The sequence below is a fragment of the Babylonia areolata genome, chromosome 32 (genome assembly GCF_041734735.1).
Source record: "Babylonia areolata isolate BAREFJ2019XMU chromosome 32, ASM4173473v1, whole genome shotgun sequence".
Taxonomy (NCBI): Eukaryota; Metazoa; Mollusca; class Gastropoda; order Neogastropoda; family Buccinidae; genus Babylonia; species Babylonia areolata.
Window position 1 is genome coordinate 12,675,933 of NC_134907.1, and position 18,905 is coordinate 12,694,837.

Genomic DNA, 18,905 nt, shown 5'->3' on the forward strand with positions numbered 1-18,905 from the left:
CATCATGACAGATCTGTCATGAAATGAAGGTGGTGATATTATCATCATCATCATCATCATCATGACAGATCTGTGACGAAGTGAAGGCGGTGATATTATCATCGTCATCATCATCATGACAGATCTGTGACGAAGTGAAGGCAGTGAAGTTATCATCATCATCATCATCATCATGACGGATCTGTGACGAAGTGAAGGCGGTGATATTATCATCATCATCATCATCATGACAGATCTGTGACGAAGTGAAGGCGGTGATGCTGGCGGACATGTCTCACATCTCGGGGCTGGTGGCCGCCAGTGTGATTCCCTCCCCTTTTGACTACGCCGACGTCGTCTCCTCCACCACCCACAAGACTCTGAGGGGCCCTAGGTGAGACGCCGGGAAGAGTGTGTGTGTGTGTTGTGTTTGTGTGTGTGTGTGTGCAGAGATGTTACAATTTCACCGTATTTTGTTATGCTCGATCGCAGTTTATTCCAAAGTTACGCCAACGTCAGAATTGTTCCGACGAGTGAATTCTCAACCACATAGCATGGTCACATGCTTTTCTGTCGTAACATTACCCAGATGCTCTAGACTCATTGATCACGAGGCCAGGGCAGTCAGCGCTAACTTTAGTCTCATGTGATGATGCTCGGCTAATCGCATGCGTGGTTACGTTACATTCAAACAGCATTGAGTGGACCAGTCAGCTTCATCATTTGCCCAAACAAGAGAGAACGTGGCTGAATCAAGTTGCGTCTTCAGAGATCAGGTTGGGTTCAATAGACAATAGGTCATATGACCAGAAGAACATAAAATCAATAGGTCATTTTGAAAATCAATAGGTCAAATATCACCCGTCCCGGGCTTTTTCAAACTTTAATAATGCACAGGAGGCATTTTTCCGTTGTCGACCGGTCTGATTGTAAACTGAAAGCAGAAGTCTACTTTCAGTTTTCCCGGAACTGCACTCGGTTAATGCAAAAGTGGGAACGCCAATTCTTCTCGCCGAAGCTCGCGAAAGGCAGCGATAAAGATTCGTTTCGGATTTCGTTTCGTCACGGATCCGTATTTTAATAAACCAGTTTATAGTCATTTCCTGTAGGAACAGACGACAAAGCGATCGCGATCGTTAAAGAGAGAGAGAGAGAGATGGTTACTTTGGTTGACCGACTGGTCATAAAAACAATAAGTCATGTGACCTGGCAACTTGAAAAACAATAGGTCATTTCAAAATTAAATGCGTCAATGACCGATGTCGAACCTGATCCCTGCGTCTTGGTCAAACAGCGTCTGTGCCTGTTTACTGATGTGGCTTGGAGTCCGAGTGTTCCTACCAGATTTCTTGATTGTTCCTACAAACACGTGTCAGGGGTTGGCATCTGTGTGTGTGTGTGTGTGTGTGTGTGTGTGTGTTTTGCCACTGTTGTCTCCTCCACCACCCACAGGACTCTGAGAGGACCCAGGTGAGACGCCGGGCTGCTGTGATGTTGGTGGGAACAGTGTGTGTGGGTGTGTGTGTGTATGTGTGTGTGTGTGTGTGCAGAGATGTTACAATTTCACCATATTTTGTTATGCTCGATCGCAGTTTATTGTGTGTGTGTGTGCGTGCGTGCGTATGCGTGTGTGTTCGTGAAGAGGTGTGTGTGTTTGTGCGTGCGTGCGTATATGTGTGTGTTCGTGATGATGTGTGTGTGTGTGTGTGTGAGTACATAGATGTTACAATTTCACTGTATTTTGTTATGCACGATCGCAGTTTATTCCAACGTTATGCCAATGTCAAAATTGTTCCGACGAGTGGGGTTGTTGTTGTTGCTGCTGTAGTCTCCTCTACGCACTACAACACTACTACTACCTTTTTTATCGTATAATTATTATTTATTTACTTATTTATGTATGCTTATCTATTATTTATTCACCTTTTTTTTCTTTTTCTTTTTTTTTTTTTTCTCAAGGCCTGACTAAGCGCGTTGGGTTACGCTGCTGGTCAGGCATCTGCTTGGCAGATGTGGTGTAGCGTATATGGATTTGTCCGAACGCAGTGATGCCTCCTTGAGCTACTGAAACTGAAACTGAAAATAACGCACAAGTGGCCTTGTGGATGTGACTACTTCTTCTTCTTCTGCGTTCACTCGTATGCACACGAGTGGGCTTTTACGTGTATGACAGTTTTTACCCCGCCATGTAGGCAGCCATACTCCGTTTTCGGGGGTGTGCATGCTGGGTATGTTCTTGTTTCCATAACCCACCGAACGCTGACATGGATTACAGGATCTTTAACGTGCGTATTTGATCTTCTGCTTGCATATACACACGAAGGGGGTTCAGGCACTAGCAGGTCTGCACATATGTTGACCTGGGAGATCGTAAAATTCTCCACCCTTTACCCACCAGGCGCCGTCACCGTGATTCGAACCCGGGACCCTCAGATTGACAGTCCAACGCTTTAAGCACTCGGCTATTGCGCCCGTCAATGGATGTGACAAAGCCTAGATGTTCGTCTGCTTTGTCTGTCTCCTCCTACCCACCCCATGTTGTTGTTTTTTCCACCCTCTACCTCCTCTGTTTAAATCATTACGTAGTGTGTGTGTGTGCCTGTGGGTTAGTGTTAACTGTGTGTGTGCACATGCATGCGTGTGTGTGTGTGTGAGTGTGTGTGTTTGTGGATCTATGTGTGTGTTTTGCCACTGTTGTCTCCTACACCACCCACAAGACGCTCAGGGGACCCAGGTGAGACACCAGGCTGCTGTGATGTTGGTGGGAACAGTGTGTGTGGGTGTGTGTGCAGAGATGTTACAATTTCGCCGTATTTTGTTATGCTCGATCACAATTTATTCCAACGTTAAGCCAACGTCAAAATTGTTCCGAATAGTGGGGTTGTTGTTGTTTTTGCTGCTGTTGTCTCCTTCTCTATGCACAAGTGGCCTTGTGGATGTGACAAAGCCTAGATGTTCGTCTGCTTTGTTTGTCTCCTCCTACCCACCCCATGATGTTGTTTTTTTCCACCCTCTACCCCCTCTGTTGAAATCATTATGTAGTGTGTGTGTGCCTGTGGGTTAGTGTTAACTGTGTGTGTGCACATGCATGTGTGTGCTGTGTGTGTGAGTGTGTGTGTTTGTGGATCTCTGTGTGTGTGTCTGTGTGAGTGTGTGTGTTTGTGGATCCCTGTGTGTGTGTGTGTGTGTGTGTCTGTGTGTTTAATTGTTATCTGCAATTTGTAGTGTTGTCTTGGTGTATACAGATATGCATACCTGTGAGGCTTCTTTTGTTTGTTTGTTTTTGGTTGTTTTTTTTTTCATGTGCTGTGGTATGTTGTTGTGCACTTTTGTATATGTGTTGTTTTATGTAAGGTGCTTAGAGCCCATTATGTGGGGAGCTTATGCCATATGAATACTAGTTGTTATTATTGTTGTTGTTGTTGTTGCAAGTCTCTATGTGTGTGTATTTGAATACTAGTTATTATTCTTATTATTGTTGTTGTTAGTATTGTTATTTTTGTTTTTCTTCTTCTTATGATGATGATTATTATTATTATTATTGTTGTTATTATTATTAACAGATGAAACTGCAAATTTGTAAAGGAATGAAGTAAAAAAAATTTTTTTAAATAAAAATATAAATATAAAAAAAAGTTTTCAGCTGTTCACATTCATACATGACATGCATTAAAATTACCTCACAAATGCAAGTCTCTATGTGTGTGTATCCCCCCTCTCCTTCCCCCCCCCCCCCCCCCCCCTCCCTGACCCACTGGCCCCCTCCTCCCAACAGGTCTGGAATTATATTTTACCGGAAAGGAGTGAGAAAGGCGTCGTATGTGGACAAGAAGACAGGGAAGGAGGTCATGTACGACAAATATACACGAATATATAGATAACACAGATGAAGAAATAGATATAACAATAATACCACACAGATGCAAGTCTCTGTGTGTGTGTGTGTGTGCGCGTGCGCGCGTGCGTGTGTATGTATGTAAGTGTGTGTGTGTGTGTCTGTCTGTCTGTATGTATGTGTTTATGTTCTTGTGCCTGTGTCTGTGTAAGTACTCACTGTTTCTGGCGTATCCACTTGTGGTGAATGTATGTGTGTGTGTGTGTGTGTGTGTTCACCACCACCCTTTACATCCCTTTCCACCTTGTACAGGTCTGGCATCATATTCTACCGGAAGGGAGTGAAAGGCGTGGACAAGAAGACAGGCAAGGACATCATGTACGACTTTGAGAAGCGGATCAACAACGCGGTGTTCCCTGCCCTGCAGGGCGGGCCCCACGAACACCAGATTGCTGGCGTGGCTGTGGCGTTGAAGGAGGTGAGATACCACACCACTCATCTATTTAAAAAATAACAAGAGAGGCAAGGCCTTCAAGACTCACTTGTGATACACTTTAAAAAAAAAAATTTTTTAAATCAAGCTTTTTATGTATTGAGTATAATTTCAAAATGTAATGTTTAAGATGAGAAAGATCAGTTTAAAGCAAATTAAGTCCACTAGCATTAATTACAGAGTAATTTCCCTTTTTTACTATCTGCACCAAAACGTTTGCAAAATAAATAAAACTTCCATGCTTAGCAAAAGAAGTTCCTGTTTGAACAAAAAATGATAATAATGACTGCTCTTGTTGTTGGGTCAGAATACCTGATCAAAGTGCCAAGTTTAGATAATACAAAAAATATAAATATAACAGTAAATGCAGTTTGCATATGATTAGGCTTAATTTTTTTTATTTTTTTGTGCCCATCCCAGAGGTGCAATATTGTCTTAAACAAGATGACTGGAAAGAACTGAATTTTTCCTATTTTTATGCCAAATTTGGTGTCAACTGACAAAGTATTTGCAGAGAAAATGTCAGTGTTAAAGTTTACCACGGACACACACACACACACACACACAGACAACCGAACACCAGGTTAAAACATAGACTCACTTTGTTTACACAAGTGAGTCAAAAATAAAAATTAAAAAAAGATGGATAGCTCATTTGTCAGGAAAGCTGAAGCCAACTGGACGCCAGCTGACACTCATATCTCTGTTGTCAGTCTGTATATATATTTTTTTTTGTGTGTGTGTATAATTTTGTTTATTATGTTTCTGTTCAGGTTGTTTTGTTGGGTTTTTTTTAGTCTTCTGGCAAACTGTTGACAGAATGTCAGTGTTTGAGGCATGTCCCAGGTTTATATCCATAGAATGACTGTACTTGTGCCTAGTTTTCTTTTCCGGGAGGTTTGTGTGTGAGGGTTGTTATTTTGTTGTTGTTGTTTGTTTATTTATTATTTATTTATTTATTTATTTATTATTATTATTTATTTATTATTATTATTTATTTATTTATTATTATTATTACTACTACCCCTTTTTTTATATATTATAATTATTATTTATTTATTTATTTACTTATTTATGTACGCTTATCTATTATTTATTCACCTTTTTTTCTTTCTTTTTTTTTTCTCAAGGCCTGACTAAGCGCGTTGGGTTACGCTGCTGGTCAGGCATCTGCTTGGCAGATGTGGTGTAGCGTATATGGATTTGTCCGAACGCAGTGACGCCTCCTTGAGCTACTGAAACTGAAACTGTTGGTGTTGTTTTCAGGTTCTACAGGAACAGTGTTGGCATTGTTTTTAGTCCTGGTGTGGCCTTCAGTGGTGGCCAAGGCTATAAGCAATCTAAGATAAAGATATGTGCATGAATATGGCTATATTGTATTTTACTGTATTGCATGGTATTGTATTACTCTTTTATCACAACAGATTTCCTGACAAATTGTATAGAAGTACCCACTTCAGTAGGAATGGAGTCTCCCAGTCAGACAGACGGATGAGTAGGCAGGCAGGCTTATCTGTCGGTGTGTGTCCTCATATGGGAGAAGAGGCCGATTCTGGATGCGCAGCTCTTCCCACAGGTGTTGCAAGGGAAAACGTCTCCAGAAGTTGAGTCCTGCTTCCTTTGCTCATGCTTCTCCTTAATGGCCAGCGTTCTCTTGTTTTCAAACGTCTTTATGCCACTAGAGCACAGCATCCTCCAGCGAGAGCGGTCAAGGGCATCAGTTTCCCAGGAAGCGGTTTCTGTGTCACAGGCTTTGAGGTTTGTCTTCAAGGTGTCCTTGAAGCGCTTGCAGGGTCTTCCAAGTTCGTGGTGGCCTTCCTTCAGCTGGCCATACAAGAGCATCTTCAGGTGAAAAAAATACAATACAATACAGTACAGTACAACATGATATAGTACAGTACAGTACAGTATAATACAATACAGTACAATGCTGCTCTGTCCCCAGGCCATGACGCCAGAGTACAAACAGTACCAGCAACAGGTTCTAAACAACGCCAAAGCCATGTGTGAGGCGCTGCTGAAACGAGGATACAAGGTCGTGTCTGGTACGTACCATGTATCTCATCTACATCTGGAGCACCCCTGTTGAGTATACCAGGTGTTCTTTCAGTGTAAATAGTTTGATTTGATTTGATTTGATATGGACACGTATATAGTGCCTATCCTCGGTTGGAGACAAAGCTGTATGTGCTTTACAAACACGGGGTCATTTGCACAACAGGCTGCCTACCTGGGTAGAGCCGACTGGCATCTGCCACTGGGCACTCGTCACCCATTTGTTTCCTGTGTCATTCAGTTATATTTCAGGCACACACACACACACATAGACACTCAGACTGTCATGTAACGTTTTCCATGTATGAACGTTTTGTTTATTTACCCCGCCATGTTGGCTGCCAGTTTCAGTTCGTTTCTCAAGGAGGCATCACTGCATCCGGAAAAATCTACCTGCATCTATTGGGCAGATGCCTGACGGCAGCATAACCCAACACGCTTGTCAGGCTTCGAGTGCATGCGTGAATATTTGTGTATTATACCTGTTGAAGTGGATTTACAGAATTTTGCCAGAGGATAACGCTTTTGTTGCCGTGGGTGGTTTGTCATTGCACATGTGGTTAAAGCATTGGACGTTCAATCTGAGGGTCCCGGGTTCGAATCACGGTGACGACGCCTGGTGGTTAAAGGGTGGAGATTTTTCCGATCTCCCAGGTCAACATATGTGCAGACCTGCTAGTGCCTGAACCCCCTTTGTGTGTATATGCAAGCAGAAGATAAAATATGCACGTTAATGATCCTGTAATCAATGTCAGCGTTCGGTGGGTTATGGAAACAAGAACATACCCAGCATGCACACCCCCGAAGACGGAGTATGGCTGCCTACATGGCGGGGTAAAAACGGTCATACACGTAAAAGCCCACTCGTGTGCATACGAGTGAACGCAGAAGAAGAAGAAGAAGTTTCCTGTGCCATTCAGTTATATTTCAGGCACACACACACATAGACACTCAGACTGTCATGTAACGTTTTCTACGTATGAACGTTTTGTTTATTTACACCGCCATGTTGGCTGCCAGTTTCAGTTTCAATTCCAGTTTCTAAAGGAGGCATCACTGCATCCGGAAAAATCCGCCTGCATGCTAGCAACACCACATCTGTTGGGCAGATGCCTGACAGCAGCATAACCCAACACGCTTGTCAGGCTTTGAGTGCGTGCGTGAATATTTGTGTATTATACCTGTTGGAGTGGATTTACACAATTTTGCCAGAGGATAACGCTTTTGTTGCCATGGGTTGTTTGTCATTGCGTCAAATGTTTATTGCACATGTGGTTAAATCATTGGACTTTCAGTCTGAGGGTCCCGTGTTCGAATCACGGTTACGGCGCCTGGTGGGTAAAGTGTGGAGATTTTTACGATCTCCCAGGTCAGCGTATGTGCAGACCTGCTAGTGCCTGAACCCCCTTCGTGTGTATATGCAAGCAGAAGATCAAATACGCACGTTAAAGATCCTGTAATTGATGTCAGCGATCGGAAACAAGAACATACCCAGCATGCACACCCCCGAAAACGGAGTATGGCTGTCTACATGGCGGGGTAAAAATGGTCATACACGTAAAAGCCCACTCGTGTGCATACGAGTGAACGCAGAAGAAGAAGTATTGTATCGATTGAATAAAAATAAAACCTCCATTGCTAAGGAGAGAGAGAGAAAAAAACGAATTAATAAGTGTCTGATCTCGTGTGTCACGACAACAGGAGGCACAGAAAACCACTTGGTGCTGGTTGACCTCCGACCTCACGGCACGGACGGAGCACGCGTGGAGCGTGTGTTGGAGCTGTGTTACATCACCGTCAACAAAAACACGTGCGCCGGGGACAAGAGCGCCATGACGCCTGGTGGTCTACGACTCGGTGAGTGTCGCCATGGCAACACGTTTGAGCGTTGTATTGTATTGGGCGTCATCCTTACTCCGCCTGTTCACGACTTGACATACTTCTTACCGGCTCATTCTTGATCCACCTACTTCTTATTCCCCTATTCCTGATCAACCTACTTCTTATTCCCCTATTCCCATCCAACCTACTTCTTACTTCCCTGTTCCGGATCCACCTACTTATTTCTCTTTTTCTGATCTAGCTACTTATTCCCCTGTTCCGGATCCACCTACTTCTTATTCCCCTTTTCCTGATCGACCTATTTCTTATTCCTCAATTCCTGATCGACCTACTTCTTATTCCCCTTTTCCTGATCAACCTACTTCTTATTCCCCTTTTCCTGATCAACCTACTTCTTATTCCCCTATTCCCGATTCACATACTCCTTATTCCCCTTTTTCTGATCCACACACTTCTTATTCCCCTATTCCCTGTCGACCTACTTCTTATTCCCCTTTTCCAAACCAACCTACTTCATATTTCCCTGTTCCGGATCCACCTACTTATTCCCCTATTCTGGATTCACATACTTCTTATTCCCTTTTTTTCTGATCCACCTACTTATTCCCCTGTTCCAATTCACCTATTTCTTATTCACCTATTCCTGATCGACCTACTTCTTATTCCCCTTTTCCTGATCGACCTACTTCTTATTCCCCTTTTCCTGATCGACCTACTTCTTATTCCCCTTTTCCCAACCGACCTACTTCTTATTCCCCTTTTCCTGATCAACCTACTTCTTATTCCCCTTTTTCTGAACCACCTACCTATTCCCCTATTCCCGATTCACATACTTCTTATGCCCCTGTTCCTGATCAACCTACTTCTTATTCCCCTTTTCCTGATCAACCTACTTCTTATTCCCCTATTCCCGATTCACATACTTCTTATTCCCCTTTTTCTGATCCACATACTTCTTATTCCCCTATTCCCTGTCTACCTACTTCTTATTCCCCTTTTCCCAACCGACCTACTTCTTATTCCCATTTTTTCTGATCCACCTACTTATTCCCCTATTCCAATTCACCTAATTCTTATTCACCGATTCCCGATCCACCTACTTCTTATTCCCCTATTCCCTGTCTACCTACTTCTTATTCCCCTTTTCCCAACCGACCTACTTCTTATTCCCATTTTTTCTGATCCACCTACTTATTCCCCTATTCCAATTCACCTAATTCTTATTCACCTATTCCCGATCCACCTACTTCTTATTCCCCTTTTCCTGATCGACCTACTTCTTATTCCCCTTTTCCCAGCCGACCTACTTCTTATTCCCCTATTCCTGATCAACCTACTTCTTACTCCCCTTTTCCTGATCAACCTACTTCTTACTCCCCTTTTCCTGATCAACCTACTTCTTATTCCTCAATTCCTGATCGACCTACTTCTTATTCCCCTTTTCCTGATCAACCTACTTCTTATTCCTCAATTCCTGATCGACCTACTTCTTATTCCCCTATTCCTGATCCCCCTACTTATTCCCATTTTCTTGATCAACCTACTTCTTATTCCCGTTTCACATACTTCTTATTCCTCTGTTCCCGATTCACATACTTTTTATTCCTGTATTCCCAATTCACATACTTCTTATTCCTCTATTCCCGATTCACATACTTCTTATTCCCCTTTTCATGATTGACCTACTTCTTATTCCCATATTTCTGATCCACCTACTTTTGATTCCCCTATTCCCGATTCCTCCATATCCCAGTTCACTTTTCACTATATTAGTAGTAGTTATTGAATTATTATTATTATTAGAGCTCTAGAGCATAGAAATCAATGTTTTTTATCTTGATTTTTGATTTTAAGTGGACTGGGTATGCAAAATATGTAAATCCCTTGAAAACTAATAAAATATGAAATCACTGAAGTGAACTTGTCAGTGTTTGTGTATATTCTTTGAAGTCGCTTTACCTGTGCAAGGCTTCAGTGGGTTTTGATGGAATGCGTTTGTGTTATTTTGACATGGAATTTGATAACATGTGTTTTCTTGACAAATCTAACCTTCACTGCAAGGGAGGGGGTCGGGCTGGGGGGGGAGGAGGGGCGTGGGGGGGGGGGGAGGGGGGCTTAATTAGTGGGCTGAAGCAGATACTGTTGAATTGTGTCTTTTGACATTATTGCCAATATATTTAACTTGATTTAAATTTGACACGGACTGGGCGAGACTTGGACGAATTGGTCTAGCATTGATTTCATTGTCCTTTTCAAACACTATTTCATGTTCTCCTGGACTTTTTTGACTCACTTGTGTAAACAAAGTGAGTCTATGTTTTAACCCGGTGTTCGGTTGTCTGTGTGTGTGTGTGTGTGTGTGTCCGTATGTCTGTGTGTGTCCATGGTAAACTTTAACATTGACATTTTCTCTGCAAATATTTTGTCAGTTGACACCAAATTAGGCATAAAAATAGGAAAAATTCAGTTCTTTCCAGTCATCTTGTTTAAAACAATATTGCACCTCTGGGATGGGCACAAAAAATAAAAAAAGAAGGCTAATTATATGCAAACTGCATTTACTGTTATATTTATGTTTTTTGTATTCTCAAAACTTGGCACTTTGATCTGATATTCTGACCCAACAACAAGAGCAGTCATTATTATCATTTTTTGTTCAAACAGGAACTTCTTTTGCTAAGCATGGAATTTTTTATTTATTTTGCAAACGTTTGGTGCAGACAGTAAAAAAGGGGAATTACTCTGTAATTAATGCTAGGGGACTTGATTTATCACAAGTGAGTCTTGAAGGCCTTGCCTCTCTTGTTTTTAGTGAAGTGACGGGTAGTCAGTCCTGACATGGCCCCTTTGTGGTCGACAGAGCTGTAAAAAACATGCATTGATGATGATGATGTTGATGATATGGATACTTAACTAGCTCCTGTCCTCTGTCAGAGACCAAACTCTAAACGCTTTACAAACATAGTTATTTGAACTGCAGGCTGCCTACCTGGGTAGAGCCGACTGACGGCTGCCATTGGGCACTCATCGTTCATTTTTGTATTTTGTATTTGGGGGGTGCGTGCTGGGTATGTTCTTGTTCCCATAACCCACGAATGCCGACACAGATTACAGGATCTTTATCGTGCATATTTGATCTTCTGCGTGCATATACACACGAAGGGCGTTTAGGCACTAAGCAGATCTGCACACATGAGTTGACATGGGAGACCAGAAAAATCTCCACCCTTTACCCACCAGGCGCCGTCACCGAGGAACCCGTTCGAACCTGGGACCATCAGATTGAAAGTCCAGCGCTTTAACCACTCGGCTATTGCGCCCGTGAACACGAATTGGTTTGATTGAAGTGTGTGCTGACGACGTGTGTGTTTGTGTGTCAGGATCCCCTGCACTGACCAGTCGTGGATTCAAGGAGGCCGACTTTGACCGTGTTGTGGATCTGTTGGACAGAGGGGTGCACATCGCTGTTAACGTGCAGAAACATACCAGTAAGTGTGTGTGGGAGAGAGAGAAAGAGAGAGACTGTGTTTGTGTGTGTGTGAGTGAGCAGGTGTCTATGTGTGTGTGTGAGAGAGAGAGAGAGCAGCTGTGTGTGTGTGTGTGAGAGAGAGAGAGGTCATGTCTGTGTGTGTGCGAGAGAGAGAGAGCAGTTTTGTGTGTATGTGTGTGAACAGGTCTCTGTGTGTGCATGTGAGAGGGAAGGAGAGAGAGAGAGAGAGCATGTCTGTCTGTGTGTGTGTGTTTGTGTGTATGAACAGGTCTGTATATGTTGTGTGTGTGTATATATATATGTGTGTGTATGAACAGGTCTGTATATGTTGTGTGTGTGTATATATATATATATATATGTGTGTGTGTGTGCAAGTCTGTGCTTGTGCATTGCTCATTGATCTTGCATCTTATGCGTGCATGCATACACAAAGCGGGTTCAGGTACCAGCAGGTCTGCACATTATGTTGACTTGAGAGATCGGGAAAAAATCTTCACCCTTTACCTACCAGGTGCCGTTACCGTGATTCGAACCCAGGACCCTCAGATCGAAAGTCCAATGCTTTAACCGCTTGGCTGTTGCGGAAGAAAAATTCTGGTGGGAATGGGATTCGATCCCATCCCCTCGGGTTCTCTCGCTTCAAGGTGGACACGTTACCACACGTTGTTGACTGTGCTTTCATGTCTGTGAAGCTGCATGTTTGGTGCGTGTCTGTTGTGCATGTGTGTGGGTGTATGTGTGGATGTGTGTCTCCATGTTTTGCATTTATTTGCTTATTTATCATCATTGTTGTCTTTTTTATTTATTTATTTAGTATTATTATTGTTATTGTTATTACTTCTACTACTTTTTTATATTATAATTTTTTTTTTTTTAATTTATGTACGCTTATAGCTGACTTGCGCCTTATACCTATTAGTAGTAGTGGTAGTTTTTTTTGTTTTGTTTTTTGTTTGTTTGTGTTTTTTGGGTGAGTTTTTTTTTTGTTTTTTGTTTTTTTCTCAAGGCCTAAGTGCGTTGGGTTACGCTGCTGGCCGGGCATCTGCTTGGCAGATGTGGTGTAGCGTATATGGATTTGTCCGAACGCAGTGACGCCTCGTTGAGCTACTGAAAACTGAAAACTGAAACTGACGCTGTGTGATTTCTCTTCCGCAGAGAACCTGAAGGAGTTCAAAGCCTATGTGCTGGAGAATGCGGAAGCTGTGTCGCAGTTGGAGGCCCTGAAAGCGGAGGTTCAGTCCTTCGCCAAAGACTTCCCCATGCCTGGCTTCCAAGAGAGATGAAGAGCCTGAGAGAGTTGCTGCCCCTTGCACCATCATCGTCATCGTTACTTCCTCAACATATCCAGGAGACGTAACGATCCTTACCTGTCTCCGTTTAAAAAAAAAAAAAAAAAAAAAAAAAATCCAAACTTGAGTGATGTTTTTTTGTTTTGGTTTTTGGTTGTGTTTTTTTTGGTTTTGTTTTTTTTCTTAATGTCATTTTGTTCAAAAAGAAAAGATCAGTTGGGATATATATATATTTTTTAAAGCCTTTTTGGCTCATATAAGACATGAGGTGAAAGATACTTTAGATATTCCATATTTTTCTATATGTGAGTGTCTGAATGTTAAGAGTATAATCTTCAACACCAGAAATATTGGAGTGTAAGTGATTGGAATTTGGCAGGGAGAGAGAAGGAATGGTCACATTTCTTGGATTTCTCCCTTTATATTTTTTTTTTTCTGATCTTTCCAGGCAGCTTTTTGGAAGATCTTCCCATGGGATCATATTTGAATGGTCACAGTAGAATTGTCAGTGCACGATGTTTCAAACACCTTGCTTTGTTTGTGATAAGATCACATGTATTATGAAAAAAAAAATGTAAATGTCTGAAAATCCTTTTTTGCCCCTTTTCTTAATCTTCGTATGTGTGTGTGTGTGTGTGAGTGTAAATATTAATATGTTAGAAAATCTGGTCATGATCATTTTCTCTGTGTGAGTATTGTGCTGAAACAGTGTTGTTTTTTTTGTTTGTTGTTTTTCACGTTAAACTGGATGAAGTAAATCTCTGTAAATAATAAAGAGAAAACTTATTACACTTGAAATTGAAACTACAAATGAGCAAGTCTTCTTTGGAATACTTTGTCACCTTTTTGAATTGAACTGGATGAAGTAAATCTCTGTAAATAATAAAGAGAAAACTTATTACACTTGAAACTACAAATGAGCAAGTCTTCTTTGGAATACTTTGTCACCTTTTTGAATTGAACTGGATGAAGTAAATCTCTGTAAATAATAAAGAGAAAACTTATTACACTTGAAACTACGAATGAGCAGGTCTTCTTTGGAATACTTTGTCACCTTTTTGAATTGAACTGGATGAAGTAAATCTCTGTAAATAATAAAGAGAAAACTTATTACACTTGAAACTACAAATGAGCAAGTCTTCTTTGGAATACTTTGTCACCTTTTTGAATTGAACTGGATGAAGTAAATCTCTGTAAATAATAAAGAGAAAACTTATTACACTTGAAATTGAAACTACAAATGAGCAAGTCTTCTTTGGAATACTTTGTCACCTTTTTGAATTGAACTGGATGAAGTAAATCTCTGTAAATAATAAAGAGAAAACTTATTACACTTGAAATTGAAACTACAAATGAGCAAGTCTTCTTTGGAATACTTTGTCACCTTTTTGAATTGAACTGGATGAAGTAAATCTCTGTAAATAATAAAGAGAAAACTTATTACACTTGAAACTACAAATGAGCAAGTCTTCTTTGGAATACTTTGTCACCTTTTTGAACTGAACTGGATGAAGTAAATCTCTGTAAATAATGAAGAGAAAACTTATTACACTTGAAACTACAAATTTAGCAAGTCTTCTTTGGAATATTTTGTCACCGTCGTGGACTCAGATGATCATGTCTTCAGTGTTCCCTTTCCACCCTACCTCTCCCTTCCCCTCCTCTCTCTCTCTTCTTCTCACTCTCTTTCCTCTCTGAGGGGGTTGGAAGGGATATTTGGTTATAAGAATTATTATTGTTGCATGGAGAAAAGGGAGGTGAATAAAGAAATAAAATATTTATTGAAAAAAAAAAATTCAAAGCTGCATTTGCATGGAGACTTTTGTTGTTGTTGTTGCATGCTTGTTGTAGGTAAGTCCAGTCAAATTTCCAATTTCTTGGAACAGTTGTATTGGCCTGTCTTAAAAAATGTAATGAAATAAGACACCACACCAAATTTCAAAGCAGTATCTCAAACAGTTTTTGAGATTCTAATTTTCAAAGATTCGTAAAGTTTGGTGATTTTCGCAAACCTGGCGAAATGGCAAGTTTTGAGCCCCTCTAAAACAGCAGATAATATATTCCCAGGGCCAGAAGTGTGTGAAGGTCATCTACATAATGTACAGATTATACTTCCTTTTTTTCTTTTTTTTCAGCTGGCTGTGCACATTATTTTGGGGGAATGCCGGTGCCCTAAAATCAGGGGAAAATACTGTATCGCACTTGCTAAGGTGGAATGAAATGTGAAAATAAAACAGTCCGTTAGCCATTGCTTAACAGTATTACAAGCCGGCCGGACCAGTCTTACATGATGGTAATAGTATTTTGAACATAATGAATCTGTTGGTTATCTTCTTTTAACAGTATTGACTTATATATTATTATCATTATTATTATAACAAGTGCCTATCTGAGCCCCTGCCTATTCACAGAATAGACACTGAATAAATTCACAAGATGATTGTTGTTATCATTACTTTTATTTATACTAAATGTGATCAAATTGCATGGATTACCTGTCTTCATGATGGAAAGTTAATTTTGGTGGATTACTAATTTACTAATAAAGGTTTTTTTTCCTGTAATAAGTGGGTTTATTTTTTCTTGCTGAGTTATGTTTTAATTTCTTCTGTTTTAGTAATTTATCTTAAATTGAAAAAACAAGCTGGGCTTGTTCAACTGACTTGAGTTCCTCATCTTCTCAGCTGTTTCAAATTCAGGTCCATTGCCCCATGACATCTTCTCTCTTCATTCTTTTATTTTATTTTATTTTATTTTATTTTATTTTATTTTAACACCCATCTTCTAAGTTCACCATTTCTCTTTATTTGTGACTTTATGTTTTCACATTTTGGGGCATGCAGTTTTAAGTTTTCTTGCCCACATGATAACTTTGTGAATGTGAAAAAGTTTTGCCGAAGTTGGGTATCCATTCACACCTGGGTGGACAACACAGTGTTCTTCTATAACCAAAGACTTGTAAATAAGTAAGCAAATCGGATGGAATGTGTCAGACAAAATGTGTGTGCATACACACACACACAGACACACACACATACACACATATTTACCTGTTTACACACTCACAAACATTCACAAATAAACACATGGAAGACATTAACAGAATATGAGAAGGATGAAGGGGGAAAAAAACAGAAAAAAAAAATGTTGATTTTTTTTTAACTTCATCCACAAGAACTCAGGGTCAGAGGGCAGGAGGTGACGAAGAAAATCGGCAAATTAGAACCACATATATTTCAACTAGGCAGCTCCCTCATCCCACTGCCAACCCCTTTCACACACTCGCATCACCACCACCATCACACCCTCCTCTCACCACCACCCCAACCCCCACTCGCATCACCACCACCATCACACCCTCGCATCACCACCACCATCACACCCTCCCCTCACCACCACCCCAACCCCAACCCCCACTCGCATCACCACCACCATCACACCCTCTTCTCTCCACCACCCCAACCCCCGCTATTCCCTGACACACAAATTAATGTCCTGGAACCACCTATAACTTGACATCAAAGAGAAAATGTTTTGAAGGATGAAAAAACTGAGAAGAGAGAAAATTAAAACATACAGGGTAAATAAAGCAGGTGAAAGAGATGGTGCAGATGGGAAGGGTGAACGATAAAGATGAAGACCTCCATGGTGAAGTGGTTATAGTGTGATGGACTGGAGACTGGGAGGACAGGGGTTCGATCCCTAGGAGGATGGGGGTTTGATCCCGATCAGAGGCGGTTTTTTTCAGCCAACAGCCGGCTCCAACCCAGTGAGTGTGCTATGGGCCCAGATGGAAACTCAAGGACCACGCAGTTGAGAGTCATCCACTTCGTGGATGTGTGTTTGCGAGTGATGCTCAGATTTCCTTTCCAAACACTGCAGGTGTCTGTATCTCTTGGTCGGCTTGTTCGTTCGTTCATTCGTTCGTTCTTTAGTTTAACGTCTTTTCACTGTAAGTGATATTAGTGATATTGGTCGGCTTGATGCCCAGGGATGTGTTTTGTGAGGACAGCATCATCAAGGAGTGCCAAAACCTAAATGGGCCCCCACTGCACCATCATCACCCGCCTCCATCATCATTCAGCACCATCCAAACAGAAAACAAAAAGTCAACAAAAAAAGAATAAGGCTCACCATTGATAACTTGATCAATCTGACTCGCACTGAAACTTTTTGGCTTGTTACAAAACACAAAACATTTTTCAACAGCTTTTTTTTTTTTTTAAGCCTATTATTATTATTTACAACAATGATGAAGCCAATCTGGAAGACAAAATAACACCTCAGACGTACTGTTTTCTTTAAATTATCCCACCACCTGTGAGCTGCTGTTGTTGTGGTGCTACATTTTGTTTCACCCATGATACCTCACTTTTTTTGCCACTGTTGTGGGTGTATGTGAGATAGCAAACTTAAAGGTTAGTGCTGAAAAAATGCCTGTAGCAGTAGCATTGTGAACAAAAATGTGTATCCCTGTAACGTTCCAAGGTTTCAGTGGTCTATAGGGCTATTCCAGTTACCACTGGTTCGAATTCCACCTGATAATTTTTTTTTTTTTTTGCCTTGTTGGGAATATGTGGAAGTATGCATGAGTCTTTGTCTTGTTGTCATGTTAATTGTAATTATGTAATTGCTATATGGTGACGGTAGTGAAGATACATTCAACGAAAAATAGGGACCATATTTTTTGTTCGTTTCAACTTATATGCAGCCTTTCCTTTCATATACGAGCTCGTATTTCAGATAGAAGAAATATGCACTTTTATACTCATTGTGTTACATTAAGTTTTTCATACTGTTTTCACAGAACAGTATGCTTTACTTAGAGTCCAGTGAGAAAGGGGATAAAGTGACTGATTAACTTGACAGAAAAATTGAGAAACTTTTTTTTTTTTTTTTTTTTTTTTTTTTTTTAAGCTTCAGAGTGCCATGTCAGTCTGGAATTCCTTGATCACTGTCAATTGTGTTAATATTTTGGGTGTGGAGAAAGACATGGATGTAATTGTAAAACACCTCCAGTTTGAGCTTGTGAAGTATTAAACTGACACAACAAAGGAGCTATGAGTTTGTGTTTTGCTTTTTGAGTGAAAAGCCTTTTTTTTTGGGGGGGTGGGGGGGGGGGTTGCTTGATTCTATTGTATTACTCTTTTTGCCACAACAGATTTCTCTGTGAAATTTGGACTGCTCTCCCCAGGGAGAGCACATCGCTACACTGACAGCGCCACTTTTTTTCTTTCTGTCTGCAATTTTATTTGTTTTCCTATCCAAGTGGAATTTTCTGCAGAATTTTGCCAGGGACAACCCTTTTGTTGCCGTGGGTTGTTTTACATGCACTAAATGCATGCTGCAAACTGGACCTGGGTTTATTGTCTCATCTGAATGACTAGCGTCCAGACCACCATGTACATAAGGTCTAGCGGAGGGGGAGAAAATACTGGCAACGGCCGGTGTCATTCGAACCAGTGCGCCCAGATCCTCTTACTTCCTTGGCAGACGTGCTACCTCTAGGCCATCACTTCCCATCTGCCCTGCCGGTGGGTTTTTTTTTTACTGTTATTCTAGGGTGTCCCAAACAACCTTCAAAGGGTCACTCCAACACTGCACATTCTTCATATAGCAAAGAGGACTGGCTTTGGTGAGATGGACATGTAGTTTGAATGGATGACAAGTGATTGCAAAACTGGTTACTGGCACAACGAGCATTGGAAGACCACTGAAATGCTTCAAGGACTGCCCGAAAGCTTCCCTCAAGGCCTGCAGCATTCTCACATCCTCGGGTGGGAAACCCTTACCACTGACTGGAGCGCTTGGTGACTGACTGTCTACAAGGGAGCTCTGGTGTTTGAGGAGAGCTGTCTTCAGGACCTTGACCAGAATGGGCAGATGTGTCAATTGCGCAAAGGAGACGAGACCTATCATCTG

At 41.2% G+C, this 18,905-nt stretch overlaps 1 protein-coding gene across 1 annotated transcript in view; it reads left to right on the forward strand.

Annotated features, from left to right (window-relative positions):
* LOC143276730 (serine hydroxymethyltransferase, mitochondrial-like) overlaps positions 1 to 18,040 on the forward strand; it is a 49,175-nt gene extending 31,135 nt beyond the window's left edge. The window contains exons 7-12 of the mRNA XM_076581394.1: positions 234 to 373; positions 4,127 to 4,292; positions 6,253 to 6,352; positions 8,064 to 8,219; positions 11,585 to 11,692; positions 12,850 to 18,040. Of these exons, the coding sequence (XP_076437509.1) occupies positions 234 to 373; positions 4,127 to 4,292; positions 6,253 to 6,352; positions 8,064 to 8,219; positions 11,585 to 11,692; positions 12,850 to 12,977 (798 nt within the window). The 3' untranslated portion in view covers positions 12,978 to 18,040. The remainder of the gene's footprint in view (positions 1 to 233; positions 374 to 4,126; positions 4,293 to 6,252; positions 6,353 to 8,063; positions 8,220 to 11,584; positions 11,693 to 12,849) is intronic.
* The last annotated feature ends 865 nt before the right edge of the window (positions 18,041 to 18,905 follow it).